This window comes from Procambarus clarkii, chromosome 34, assembly GCF_040958095.1.
Source record: "Procambarus clarkii isolate CNS0578487 chromosome 34, FALCON_Pclarkii_2.0, whole genome shotgun sequence".
In the NCBI taxonomy this organism is placed as follows: Eukaryota; Metazoa; Arthropoda; class Malacostraca; order Decapoda; family Cambaridae; genus Procambarus; species Procambarus clarkii.
In genome coordinates, this window is record NC_091183.1 from 41,879,997 (window position 1) to 41,894,725 (window position 14,729).

Sequence of the window (14,729 nt, forward strand, 5' to 3'; positions counted from 1 at the left end):
GCAGTCTGTGGCAGCTGTCTAACTCCCATGTACCTGTCTATGTGTGTGTGAGTGTGTATGAGAGTGTGATTATCTCTTGTAAGTCAAAAGCACAGAGAGCTGACACATAAAAATTGCATTGGAATGCGACTTTACAAGATCACTGACCAGCTTATACAGTTTCTGCCGTGCAACTTTCGTCCACGACTCCACAAACGTCTGAAATGCCAAGAATATCCTGCTTGACTCCAGAGATAAATGACATCATTTTCTGTTTATAGTTTCATCGGAAACGCATTTCCGCGCAACGACCAATTTTTCTTCTCCCGAATTAATCAAATTTTGGGATCAATAACTGGTGGTGGCAAGAGGCCGAGGAAGATGAAAATGTTCGAGGGAGGAGAAACACGACATAAAAAAATAATAGATAGATGGCGATAGATATAGATACTGAGACTGATTTATGTGTTTTTACAGTACTAACCAGCACACATACATTCCCATATGTCCTACACAGGGTTAGAGAGCTTCTTAACTACGTGTAGATGCAGTGGATTACTAAGTACTCAACCACAGAAGGAGGTTGGAGAACTTTAACAATGGCAAATTACAACTCTAGCCAGCATATATACATTTTCTTCTGACACTTCTATCATTTCCTCTGTGCAGGTGGTCGAGGATAATTAGAGTGAGATAGTAATATTCCTTTACGGTTCTCAAGCTGAGTGAAAATTATACTCCTGGCGTGAGACAGGTACTCTACGAGCAGGGAGAGAGTGAGAGTACTCGGGAGAGTGATGCATGGATGAAATGTTTTCGTAATCAACTTCATTTTGATATAAATTACTTTGAAGCCTTTAAAGGAAATTGTACATAATGCGTTTGACGGCCCTCCCACCTTGTGGCTCTCCCAGTGTATTGACGGCCACCCTTCTTGTGGCTCTCCCAGTGTGTTGACGGCCTCCCACCTTGTGGCTCTCCCAGTGTGTTGACGGCCTCCCACCTTGTGGCTCTCCCAGTGTGTTGACGGCCCTCCCATCTTGTGGCTCTCCCAGTGTGTTGACGGCCTCCCACCTTGTGGCTCTCACAGTGTGCTTGACGGCCCTCCCACTTTGTGGCTCTGCCAGTGTGTTGACGGCCTCCCATCTTGTGGTTCTCCCAGTGTATTGACGGCCACCCTTCTTGTGGCTCTCCCAGTGTGTTGACGGCCTCCCACCTTGTGGCTCTCCCAGTGTGTTGACGGCCTCCCATCTTGTGGCTCTCCCAGTGTATTGACGGCCACCCTTCTTGTGGCTCTCCCAGTGTGTTGACGGCCTCCCACCTTGTGGCTCTCCCAGTGTGTTGACGGCCCTCCCACCTTGTGGCTCTCCCAGTGTGTTGACGGCCCACCTTGTGGCTCTCCCAGTGTGTTGACGGCCCACCTTGTGGCTCTCCCAGTGTGCTTGACGGCCCATCTTGTGGCTCTCCCAGTGTGCTGACGGCCTCCCACCTTGTGGCTCTGCCAGTGTGTTGACGGCCCATCTTGTGGCTCTGCCAGTGTGTTGACGGCCTCCCACCTTGTGGCTCTCCCAGTGTGCTTGACGGCCTCCCACCTTGTGGTTCTCCCAGTGTGTTGACGGCCCCCCACCTTGTGGCTCTCCCAGTGTGTTGACGGCCCCCCACCTTGTGGCTCTCCCAGAGTGTTGACGGCTTCCCACCTTGTGGCTCTCCCAGTGTGTTGACGGCCACCCATCTTGTGGCTCTCCCAGTGTGTTGACGGCCTCCCACCTTGTGGCTCTCCCAGTGTGTTGACGGCCTCCCACCTTGTGGCTCTCCCAGTGTGTTGACGGCCTCCCATCTTGTGACTCTCCCAGTGTGTTGACGGCCTCCCACCTTGTGGCTCTCCCAGTGTGTTGACGGCCTCCCACCTTGTGACTCTCCCAGTGTGTTGACGGCCTCCCACCTTGTGGCTCTCCCAGTGTGTTGACGGCCTCCCACCTTGTGGCTCTCCCAGTGTGTTGACGGCCTCCCACCTTGTGGCTCTCCCAGTGTGTTGACGGCCTCCCACCTTGTGGCTCTCCCAGTGTGTTGACGGCCTCCCACCTTGTGGCTCTCCCAGTGTGTTGACGGCCTCCCACCTTGTGGCTCTCCCAGTGTGCTTGACGGCCTCCCACCTTGTGACTCTCCCAGTGTGCTTGACGGCCTCCCACCTTGTGACTCTCCCAGTGTGTTGACGGCCCTCCCACCTTGTGGCTCTCCCAGTGTGTTGACGGCCCTCCCACCTTGTGGCTCTCCCAGTGTGTTGACGGCCTCCCACCTTGTGGCTCTCCCAGTGTGTTGACGGCCTCCCACCTTGTGGCTCTCCCAGTGTGTTGACGGCCTCCCACCTTGTGGCTCTCCCAGTGTGTTGACGGCCTCCCACCTTGTGGCTCTCCCAGTGTGTTGACGGCCTCCCACCTTGTGGCTCTCCCAGTGTGTTGACGGCCTCCCACCTTGTGGCTCTCCCAGTGTGCTTGACGGCCTCCCACCTTGTGGCTCTCCCAGTGTGTTGACGGCCTCCCACCTTGTGGCTCTCCCAGTGTGTTGACGGCCTCCCACCTTGTGGCTCTCCCAGTGTGTTGACGGCCTCCCACCTTGTGGCTCTCCCAGTGTGTTGACGGCCTCCCACCTTGTGGCTCTCCCAGTGTGTTGACGGCCTCCCACCTTGTGGCTCTCCCAGTGTGTTGACGGCCCTCCCACCTTGTGGCTCTCCCAGTGTGTTGACGGCCTCCCACCTTGTGGCTCTCCCAGTGTGTTGACGGCCTCCCACCTTGTGGCTCTCCCAGTGTGTTGACGGCCCTCCCACCTTGTGGCTCTCCCAGTGTGTTGACGGCCTCCCACCTTGTGGCTCTCCCAGTGTGTTGACGGCCTCCCACCTTGTGGCTCTCCCAGTGTTGACGGCCTCCCACCTTGTGGCTCTCCCAGTGTGTTGACGGCCTCCCACCTTGTGGCTCTCCCAGTGTGCTTGACGGCCTCCCACCTTGTGGCTCTCCCAGTGTGCTTGACGGCCCTCCCACCTTGTGGCTCTCCCAGTGTGTTGACAGCCTCCACCTTGTGGCTCTCCCAGTGTGCTGACGGCCTCCCACCTTGTGGCTCTCCCAGTGTGTTGACGGCCTCCCACCTTGTGGCTCTGGAAGGTAAAGGGAGACAGGGGCTTGCGAAGGCTCCAATCCCCCCAACTTTTATCAAACGAGTTTTTACAGATTGTATTTTAAAGCTGAACAATGTTCAGGCTTCACGGGCCTCAGCCCGCAGACATCTCTACAGGTTTACGTTCCGCTGTTTGTTTTGAGTGATGGCAAGTCTCAAGCTTTGAGGCATGGTGGAGTTGTGACACTTTGCTTTTGTCTTATTTATTGTCTCAAATTACTTTTTAGAGAACTGTCTAGACATATATAGTTAGAAAAGTTGATAATCAAGTAGTGTGAATTGGTTGGGTTGACTTGTGTGGGTTTTAGACATAGGTAAACATTAGAATCTTGATATTCAACGTAATTTATCGTATGAGCTGCGTCTCAATGCCTTTTATGTATTTTAAAATTTTACGTAATGTTCTTCTGTTGGTGCGATCTCCTTGAATACAGCAGTCCAGAATGGGAGGTGTAAGGGCTTGGCACAGTTGAATTCATATGTACACCGTGAGGTGCATTCCGTTTCTCGGTGTATTTACACTGCGAGTTTACATGTTTTCATGGACTATGTTCAGGATAAAAATACACATGCTGGTTGGTTAGTTAAGATGTTGTGATGACCATAATAACTTCCGGCGGATGATAGGCCTTAAACAAAGCGACGAAGTTGAAATATAAATATGCCTTCCTCGAGGGGATCTTTAGCCCATCTTAGAATTTGGTTGTGTTGTTCTTATTTTGACGCAGATCCTAAGTGTTATAAGCTTTACTGAAGTTTGCGGGTCACTTCCATATCAAACGAACATTTTACAATCTCGGCCCATTAAAGTAGATAGTTTAAGGAAGACACCTTCACAGCCTCTACAGAGAGTATGAGGAAGCAATGCAACAAGTGCTCCAAGGGAGGCAATAAGATGTCTTATTCTGAGCATGTCCGTGGCATTAGTTCCCATCGGGAGTTCGACTGATGTAAGCAGAGGACTTGGGTTGGGTGGAATGTGGTCGGGAAAGTTTGGTTGGATGGACGTGATCGAGAGGGTGTGCTCTGGTTGGACGTGATCGAGAGGGTGTGCTCTGGTTGGACGTGGGAGTTGGTTGGGTGGATGTGGGCGGAAGGGCGTGGGTTGAATGGACGAGGGCGGGAGGCCGTGGATTGGGTGTGCGTGGGTGGGAGCGCGTGGACTAACGTGGGCGCGCCAATGGTTGCAGCCTTACTCGCTAAATCAAACATTCACCAACACTTTTTCTCGCAATTTTTTTAATTCCTGAAGCATGGGCACGCATGCTGAGGCGAGAAGTGGAGAGGAGCGAGAGGACCGGCAGCCTGCCTTCGTCTCTCGTTGTTGTTGTTGTTGTTGTTATAGATTCAGCTAACTCAGAACAAGTTCCACGTAGCACGGGCTATGGTAGAGCCCGTAGCTTACCTGGCACAGGAGCGGGGCAAATAGCACGGGCTATGGTGAGCCCGTAGTGGACTTACCTGGCACAGGAGCGGTGCTGTCGGTGGATATGTTCGTCTCTCCATCTCCTCACCTTAAACACTGCACTCATCACGTCAGGTGTACAAAGAACACATCCATGTTCTACAATCATCTAACCATGCAGACATTCCCACCCACAGTATTTCCACTGTTAAGGCACGTCATCATTCTAGTCTACGGTGAAGTACTTACATCTCAACCCCCCCCCCCCCCGGGAACTACTAATTCCTTACAAACTTTCTACACGTATCACTTCAACCCATCATCCAGTACACCCCAGTTCCTCACCCAGTACTTCCAACCTTAACTCTGGCTCCAGATTAGTTGAAGTTAATATATTCAGACGTTTCTATGCCTAATAATGTCCCCCAAACCTATAACCCCAAACATTTAACCATACAAATATAGGTTGGTAAATCACCCAGAGTTACACGAGAGTGTGTTACTGATCAACAGGATTCAGAGAAAGCAAGTCAGCTTTATTAGAAGCCAACGGCGATACAGCAGGTAAGGGAGCAATGAATATTTTGTAAGAAAACAAAATGCTTTCTTATAAACATGGCGTGTGGTGATAACAGCCTGTGGTGACTGAGAGCACGTGGTGATAACAGCCTGTGGTGATTGAGAGCGTGTGGTGATAACAGCCTGTGGTGATTGAGAGCGTGTGGTGATAACAGCCTGTGGTGATTGAGAGCGTGCGGTGATAACAGCCTGTGGTGATTGAGAGCGTGTGGTGATAACAGCCTGTGGTGATTGAGAGCGTGTGGTGATAACAGCCTGTTGTTATTGAGAGCGTGTGGTGATAACAGCCTGTGGTGACTGAGAGCACGTGGTGATAACAGCCTGTGGTGGTGAGAGCGTGCGGTGATAACAGCCTGTGGTGATTGAGAGCGTGCGGTGATAACAGCCTGTGGTGATTGAGAGCGTGTGGTGATAACAGCCTGTGGTGGTGAGAGCGTGCGGTGATAACAGCCTGTGGTGGTGAGAGCGTGCGGTGATAACAGCCTGTGGCGGTGAGAGCGTGCGGTGATAACAGCCTGTGGTGGTGAGAGCGTGCGGTGATAACAGCCTGTGGTGATTGAGAGCGTGTGGTGATAACAGCCTGTGGTGATTGAGAGCGTGTGGTGATAACAGCCTGTGGTGATTGAGAGCGTGTGGTGATAACAGCCTGTGGTGATTGAGAGCACGTGGTGATAACAGCCTGTGGTGATTGAGAGCACGTGGTGATAACAGCCTGCGGTGATGAGAATGCGTGGTGATAACAGCCTGCGGTGATGAGACCGTGCGGTGACATGTATGGAGGACGCCACCAACTTACAGTGACCTCTACATTACCCGACGCGCACAACTTACAGTGACCTCTACATTACCCGACGCGCACAACTTACAGTGACCTCTACATTACCCGACGCGCACAACTTACAGTGACCTCTACATTACCCGACGCGCACAACTTACAGTGACCTCTACATTACCCGACGCGCACAACTTACAGTGACCTCTACATTACCCGACGCGCACAACTTACAGTGACCTCTACATTACCCGACGCGCACAACTTACAGTGACCTCTACATTACCCGACGCGCACAACTTACAGTGACCTCTACATTACCCGACGCGCACAACTTACAGTGACCTCTACATTACCCGACGCGCACAACTTACAGTGACCTCTACATTACCCGACGCGCACAACTTACAGTGACCTCTACATTACCCGACGCGCACAACTTACAGTGACCTCTACATTACCCGACGCGCACAACTTACAGTGACCTCTACATTACCCGACGCGCACAACTTATCAGTCACAGGCATATACAATATTCCGCCTTCACACTGTGTTTCTATTTATCTATGTATTAAATAGCTATGTCTGCCACGTGGTAAGTTATCAAGTTGTCTGTCTCTTATCTCAGACAGCGAATCTGCCCTGACAACCAGTCAGTACCTCTCTGTCTCGCTGATATCTGTTTGTCCGTCTCAATTTCGACCCCTCTCCTCATCGTGCTTGTTTGCTCATTAATTAAGTAGTTTCATCCGCAACTCAGCAAGAAGCAAGATTTGTGTCCCTTTATGTGCAATTCTCACGTAAGTATAAGTCTAATAATGAACACATGTCGCACAATGTCCCGACTTTATCCCAATGTCCCCGTTATATATATATATATATATATATATATATATATATATATATATATATATATATATATATATATATATATATATATATTTTTTTTTTTTTTAACCACTTTTTCGTCCCCTTTTATCCATAGGTTTCATCCCCGTTTCTTTACTTGTATTTAGGTCAATAAGCCTTTATTCTTATGTTTTTGATGGTCAGGCGACCTGTATACTTCGTGTAAAGTGATTTCATAAATAAGAGACTATACATTGCAAAAATATATTTAGATATATATCTATGACCCTCACTCACATACCATCTCTTATAACCCCCTTCAGAAAAAAAATATCACAAATATTATAGAAATATGCAAGTATTTTAATAAAAATTACATAATACAAGAATTCTTAGCCAATTATGCATACTCGTGAATACGTGAATATGTAACACGTGAATAAAGTTTTCAGTCGTAGTCTATGGATAGGTGTGCGGGGTGGGGGGGTGGGGGGGGGGTGTTGAAGGGTCCCTGAAAGGAAAATTTAAATTATATTTAATTAATTTACCACGAATATAAATTGTTTATCTTGAAGATTATTACTGTGGCGCACCAAAACACATTGTGACTCCCTTATATATTTTTTCAGCAACCTACGAAATGGGTACTGGGGTCCTTAATAAACTCAGTTCAATCCTACACCACAACAACCTTTTATTCCCACACTAAAACTCTCTCTCACTCCGACATCGTGTAAATAACTGCGCCCTAATAACCCTCACGTTCACAGTGTATAACCTTTTACCTAACACCCGTCTAATTCCACACCGCTCTGCCAGGTGTTTGTGTACACACTGGTCGTCAATAGGCCGTGTTGCGTTGCTCAGGTCTTGTCTTCTCAGAAGTATTTCCAGCAATCCAATGTAGATACTTTACTAGTTTTATTAGTCCCAATTACCCTGATATATTACCCACTGTTTTTCCGTGTCTGGAGTTTTGTTTTCCCCTCAGAAATTTGCTTCTAGATCGAGGGTACGGACTCTTCGTCAGCTTGAGACTTTTTCGAATGTAGAGCACAGACGAACGCTAGAAACGTCTGTTGAAGGTTTCTAGTCGTCACGTGAACGAAACACAAGGGATGCTTGCTACACTGGAAATCGAGAGCATGTGCAAATAGTGACAAGAGATAGAAGCAGTAGAAAATTGCATTATATCAAACATAATAAAATAAAACAATTATACGTAAAGTAATTACCCAAATAATAATGTGTCGAATTGCAACTGGGGAAAAAGACCGTCCTAAAATATTCTCTTCTTCCATAGTATGCCTTGCAAGGTCACCTGGGGACACTTAAGTCTGTCACTAGCAAGAATTATTACGTTTTCTTTAGCTAATTTTATTATAGGAGGCGTTTAAGTAGATAAATAAAGAAAAAGATTCACAAAGCGGATTAAATATCTATCTGATGCCATGTAACTCCCTACTCCGTGGTTAATTTAAAGATGAAGGACATATCCAATTATTATTGTAATGTTTTGTACAAATTGTTAAGAATAAATTTGTTGTAACTACAAGTATCTGCAACAGTGTTATGGCTCGAAACTGAAATTAAATCCAAGTGAATAGGAGCACCATAACAAAAAGTTGCTGCTTGAAGCATAAATAGTGGTTTTTCCCTTTAAATTTAAAGAAACTGTCTTGCTTATATCAAATAATCTGTGAAAGGGCTTCTCTCTCACGAAGAACAAGTTATGACAAAGGGCTGACACCATAATGAGAGGGACTGCACTCCCATACAAGAGACTGACATGAATGAAATTAAAGAGTCCAGTAACGTGAATATGTTGCACATATTCACACAAAAATTAAAGAGATGTGAAAACAATAATGGGGAATCACTGATGAAACTAAGAACACTGTTTCCAGATGTGGCGATTCGCAATTTACTAATCAGGAGCTTTTGTGTGTGTAATTACCTAAGTGTAGTTACAGGATGAGAGCTACGCCTGTGGTGTCCCGTCTTCCCAGCACTCTTTGTCATATAACGTTTTGAAACTACTGACGGTCTTGGCCTCCACTACCTTCTCACCTAACTTGTTCCAACCGTCTACCACTCTGTTTGCGTAAGTGAATTTTCTTATATTTCTTCGGCATCTGTGTGTGTGTGTGTGTGTGTGTGTGTGTGTGTGTGTGTGTGTGTGTGTGTGTGTGTGTGTGTGTGTGTGTGTGTGTGTGTGTGTGTGTATTCGCCTAGTTGTGCTTGCGGGGGTTGAGCTCTGCTCTTTCGGCCCACCTCTCAACTGTCAATCAGTCAACTGTTACTACTACTAATTATTTTTTTTCACACACATACACACATCCTCAAGAAGTAGCCCGTAACACCTGTCTAACTCCTAGGTACCTATTTACTGCTAAGTAACAGGAGCATCAGGGTGAAAGAAACTCTGCCCATTTGTCTCTGCCTAGTCCGGGAATCGAAGCCAGGTCACAGGATTACGAGCCCCTCGCGCTCTTCTCTCAGCTTCCTAAAGCTTGCGTGTGTGTGTGTGTGTGTACTCACCTAGTTGTGCTTGAGGGGGTTGAGCTCTGGCTCTTTGGTCCCCGCCTCTCAACTGTCAATCAACTGGTGTACAGATTCCTGAGCCTACTGGGCTCTATCATATCTACATTTGAAACTGTGTATGGAGTCAGCCTCCAACACATCACTTCCTAGTGCATTCCATTTACTTACTACTCTGACACTGAAAAAGTTCTTTCTAATGTCTCTGTGGCTCATTTGGATACTCAGCTTCCACCTGTGTCCCCTTGTGCGTGTACCACACACGCGCGCGCGCGCGTATGTGTGTGTGTGTGTTTGTGTATGTTTATGCGTGTGTAATCGTGCAAACACGTGCAGACTGAGTACGAATCAGTCATCATTAATTCAGGGTGGGTTCGGTTTCATGCAAGGAACTAATTAATCAACAACATAATTAATCACTTGTTATCAGGGCGATGTCCTGGTCAATTTGTGATATACTGGCAGTCATGGGGTGGGAAAATACAGGTGGGGTGGAAGCCTACAGTTGCAGGTGGATTACGAAAATAGGTGAGGTATTCAAGCCTTTGATAAAATAAAGCGTGTATCGAGATATGTTTTCAGGGACCAAGAGTGAAAGCAAGCAATTGAAGGGTAAAAAATGGAAGCAAACGTAGAATCCAAGATGCAACTCAAGGATGATGTAACGAAGCCTGAAATACAAAGTAGATATCATGCTTAAGGCTGGAAGTCAACCATTAAAGAATAGACGTCAAATATCAATATGCAGAAATACGCTATTAAGGAATGAAGATCAAGCAACGAATGAGGAATAAAGAGCAGCGTCAGAAGAGGAGTTCAAACATAAGTGAATGGAAGTCCAGAACCAAGACGTGGAAGCCTTAGATAAACAGATTACACAGAACAGATAGACAATGATCAAATGTGGAAAAACAATGGCTTGAGGGAGAAGCCACGACACATAACATGAATTAAGAATTTGTAAAGAATTCATTGGATATCAGGGAGCTTAAAGCGATAGGCTACGAACAGAAGACAATAATCATATTGTGGAATCTAGGTGTCGCAGGAGTATTTGTGGGTCGGAAATTTTAGGGAAGGGAAAGATGGTTACAGCTTGACGGAGGGGAAGAAAGGAAAAGTTAAGAGTAGTGAGAGGGTATGGAAGGGGAAGTCAAAGGGTAATGAGAGGGGAAAAACAGGTCCTGTAGACAGAATATTAGATGGACGGATCTTACTGCTCTGGATTTCGACATTCACGTGTAAAGTTTGGAAACCCAAGCTTCGATAAAGAGTTCAAAGATCAAGAGAGGAAGTCTATATAAAATGGCAACACAGCAAGAGGCAAGCGTGGCTGAGAGCCAAAGGACCAAAAGAGGAATTCGAGCGTTACTTTGTAAAACCCAGAGGCCAAACGCAAAAGCTTGATACTTAGCGCAAAAGCACAGAGTTGCTTGCAATGGCCCTCAATAGTAGATGAAAGCGTGGCATTGGCGGTGAGATTCGGTGACCTGGGTTTAGACATGCTCGGGTCCCGATTTCCGGATTTTCAGACCGATTTAAAGCAATATTCTTAATGTGGTGTGTACGGCCTCGACTCAAAACCAAGGGGCCCAGGGCTCAATTCCCGAGTAGGACAGAAACGATTGGACACTTTCTTTACACCTGTTGCCTCTGATCACCTAGCAGCAAACAGATTCCCGGGAGTTAGGCAACTGTTGTGGGTTGCAACCAGGGGAAGGTCAGTAGTTGGCATAGGGGACTTCGATAAGCCGAAGTACAGGTCTCTTGTCCCTGCCAACGGAAATTACTTTAGCTCTAATGATAGATTTACTTTATTCATAAATGTTCGTTTTGTACATTTATAGTTGGGTTAGTTTAATCAAATTTACATTATATAATAATAATAATAATAATAATAATAATAATAATAATGATAATAATAATAGTAATAATACGATACCTAATACATCTATAAGTTTTACAAAGCACTGATAAACAAAGAGAATATATATCTACAATTGCAAAAATATATGATCTCATACTGGTTGTACAATCAGTACTCGCATTATTATAGTTCTTATAAGCATACATGTTTTTAACTGAAAAATAATGAATTTAACAATCAGTAAACAACTACTAAACCACAACTTAATTTACTAGTTGAACTAAGGGCTTATCAACCATTGTAGGGTTATCAAGGCCTCCTCTAGAGCTTACTGATCAACCAACCTTACGTTAGCCCTGAACATAGTGTAGGGCTGAAGTTAACTCTTAGTGTACCGTGTACACTTAGTGTACTTAGTGTACATATACCGACACGTGGGTACAACAATTTGGCGACGTTTTCGGACTTAAGGCTCATCAGTATCTAAACTATAGGGTCAATAAGGCAACCACAATAGCTTTACTGACCAGTCAGCAAATAATTTAGCTCTGAACTTAGTCTAAGATTAGTGTAATTTTAAATTCATTTTCAACGAGAAACGAGCACCTGTTATTGGATATATAATATAGCAGATAAGTGTTTCACAGATCCTTGCTGAAAATTTCCAAGATTAAGTTTGTTTATCTTTCCCAAGACGCGAAACCCATTTAACAAGCAGTATAAATATGTCTGGTTTCGAAATATTTTATACAAATTAAGGCGCCGAGTCAAACAGATCTTTAAACACGCACAAACACATACACACGGCTGAGGCCAGACGGCTAAGCGGACAGCGCTCGGGGCTCGTAATCCTATTTCCGTCATCGCCGGGGATCGATCCCCGGCGATGACGGAAACAAATGGGCAGTTTATTTCACTCTGATGCACGTGTTCACCTAGCAGTAAATAGGTACCTGGGAGTTAGACAGCTGCTACGGGCTGCTTCCTGTGTGTATATGTGTGTGTGTGTGTGTGTGTGTGTGTGTGTGTGTGTGTGTGTGTGTGTGTGTGTGTGTGTGTGTGTGTGTGTGTGTGTGTGTGGGTGGGTGAACAAAAAAATCTGTTGATTGACAGTTGAGAGGCGGGCCGAAAGAGCCAGAGCTCAGCCCCCGCAAATACAATTAGGTGAACTAGATGAATACACACACACACACATACACACACACACACACACACACACACACGCGCGCACTAAAAGATAAAACTGGCAGTCCGATTCCAAGAGTTTAAATGTCAAAACACTGAACCAGAAATTTTTATCGACGGTGGAAGTGTAAACCTTTGTGAAATCGAGTTCAGCCATTTAATAAACATCCGCATGTGCTTTCAATATTTGACCCTTGTGGCTTAACCAATTATGTCCGGACCTGTTCATGTATTATGTCCGGACTTGTTTCTATATTATGTCCGGACCTGTTCATGTATTATGTCCGGACTTGCTCCTGTATTATGTACGAACCTGCTCCTGTATTATGAATGGACTTTCTCCTGTATCATGCACAGACCTACTCCTGTATTATATACTGACCTGCTCCTGTATAACGTACGGACCTACTCCTGTTTAATGTACGGACCTGCTCCTGTAAGGATCTGATCATTTATTATGAACGTTACTGCTCATGTATCATGTACGTACGTATTCATGTATTTTGTACGTGTCTGGTCGTGTATTATGTACAGACCTGCTCCTGTAACAGGAACGGCCTTGTTCCTCTATTATGTACTAATCAGAATGCAATAAGGATGGATGATGGTGCTGAGGCCTAGAGTCCAAGACAACCAACACAGTATACAATCATAAAGACAATATACAATCATAAAGACAATATACAATCATAAAGACAATATACAATCATAAAGACAATATACAATCATAAAGACAATATACAATCATAAAGACAATATACAATCATAAAGACAATATACAATCATAAAGACAATATACAATCATAAAGACAATATACAATCATAAAGACAATATACAATCAAAAAGAGATTTCCATCGTATATTATGAACGAAGCCATGAGGTCCAGTTCTTGAATTCATTATGTGACTTTAATAACTTCACCTCAACAAATAGGCTAGAAATGAGGCCTGTAATAAACTAATTCAATTATTTATGCTAAATTAATATTGATTTAAGTTGAAAATTGCATTTTATGATTAAACAGTTGATACTAAGAGTTCTAATGGACGTAATTTTGTTCTTTAATCATGAGTATTGTATGTCTCGCGGTTGAACCTAAACGACCCACGTATAACGGAACGATGTCCAACTAAGGATACCGTTCTTCGACCACGACTTAGTTATTTCCTACTTGGTTATATGTGTCGGTGGTATTTTGATCCTAAAAATCATATGAGCCGGCCTAAAGACAGGTTGGACTCCAGAGGACGGACTGGGTGCGTCCGTGTTCTTAGCAAGGCCAAGATGAACTGACTCATACTGTAAAACACATACTCGATCAATCACCAATAATGAATCAGGTTTTTATCACTTGGTAAAATTTCTATAGTTTTATTGGTTATTATGTACGTAAAAATATTAAATTTTTATTTTGCAGCTTATAAAAGGCAATATTTTGTTTTGCAGAGAAAAGCATCCAGACACATACTCAGTCGAATTGAGTAAGAACTAGATAGGGATAAAGTTTTTAGCACTGGGATATGTACATCAAAAAATGTACCATGATTTTGAGTGTGTATTCACTTTAGTATACCTTAACCTTGAATAGTGTTCAGGACTTCAGTTATACTTTCTGGTTGATCAATAAGTAATTGTGATGGACTTGATTACCCTAGAGAGGTTAATAATTCATAAAGTCCAACACCAAGCCAATGTGTTAGGTATATATTAAGAGGCGTATACCTCTGTTCGGTGTATATACGCTGAGTTTACTTAAGTATGTGTATATTCAAGCTCAACAATGAGTTTAGTTTTGTCCTGTACTATGTTCAGGACTAAACTATTCTTGTAGGGTTGGTCAGTAAGCAATTGTGGTAGCCTTAATAACCCTCCAGAGACGTTGATAAGTGTTAAGTCCATTATCAAATTGTTCAACATTATACTCCGCCTGTACACACACACTCCTCCACCAACCTACATTATACAGTTATGTGTATCGACTGATCTAGCCACTTTCTGGGAGTATTTGCTGAAAGAGTAATCTAGTCTTTGACTGCTCAGGACTTAAGTGTTCTGCCTGGTTGGACAGCAAGCATGTGGCCCTCCCATTAATTACCCTTAAACTTAACACCAACATGCTTTCTTACCATCAATTTAATTTTGTCTTGTATTTCGTCCAAAATATTTTCGTGACTTGAAACCGAAAAACAGGTCGAACAGAATTACATATGTTTGCTCTCTTGCAGCAATAAATCGATCCAACGATGAAATCTGTTTGACAATCAGCAAGGTGACAGCTTCTTGGCTGACTTGATGACCCATTTTGGCAACATCCCTGGCAACGAGGCGGCGAAGGGCGTTGCCGAAGTCAACTAGTCTGATGCCACCATCTTTCTTCCTCGG

The 14,729-nt window shown here is 44.7% G+C and overlaps 1 protein-coding gene across 1 annotated transcript; it reads right to left on the minus strand.

Annotated features, from left to right (window-relative positions):
• Positions 1-836: 836 nt before the first annotated feature.
• On the minus strand, positions 837-4,653 carry LOC138371066 (repetin-like). Its single transcript, XM_069335720.1, has 2 exons — positions 4,609-4,653; positions 837-3,176 (listed from the first exon to the last, which is right to left on the minus strand). The coding sequence occupies exons 1-2, from the start codon at positions 4,651-4,653 to the stop codon at positions 837-839; spliced, it is 2,385 nt and encodes a 794-aa protein (XP_069191821.1).
• Positions 4,654-14,729: the final 10,076 nt, after the last annotated feature.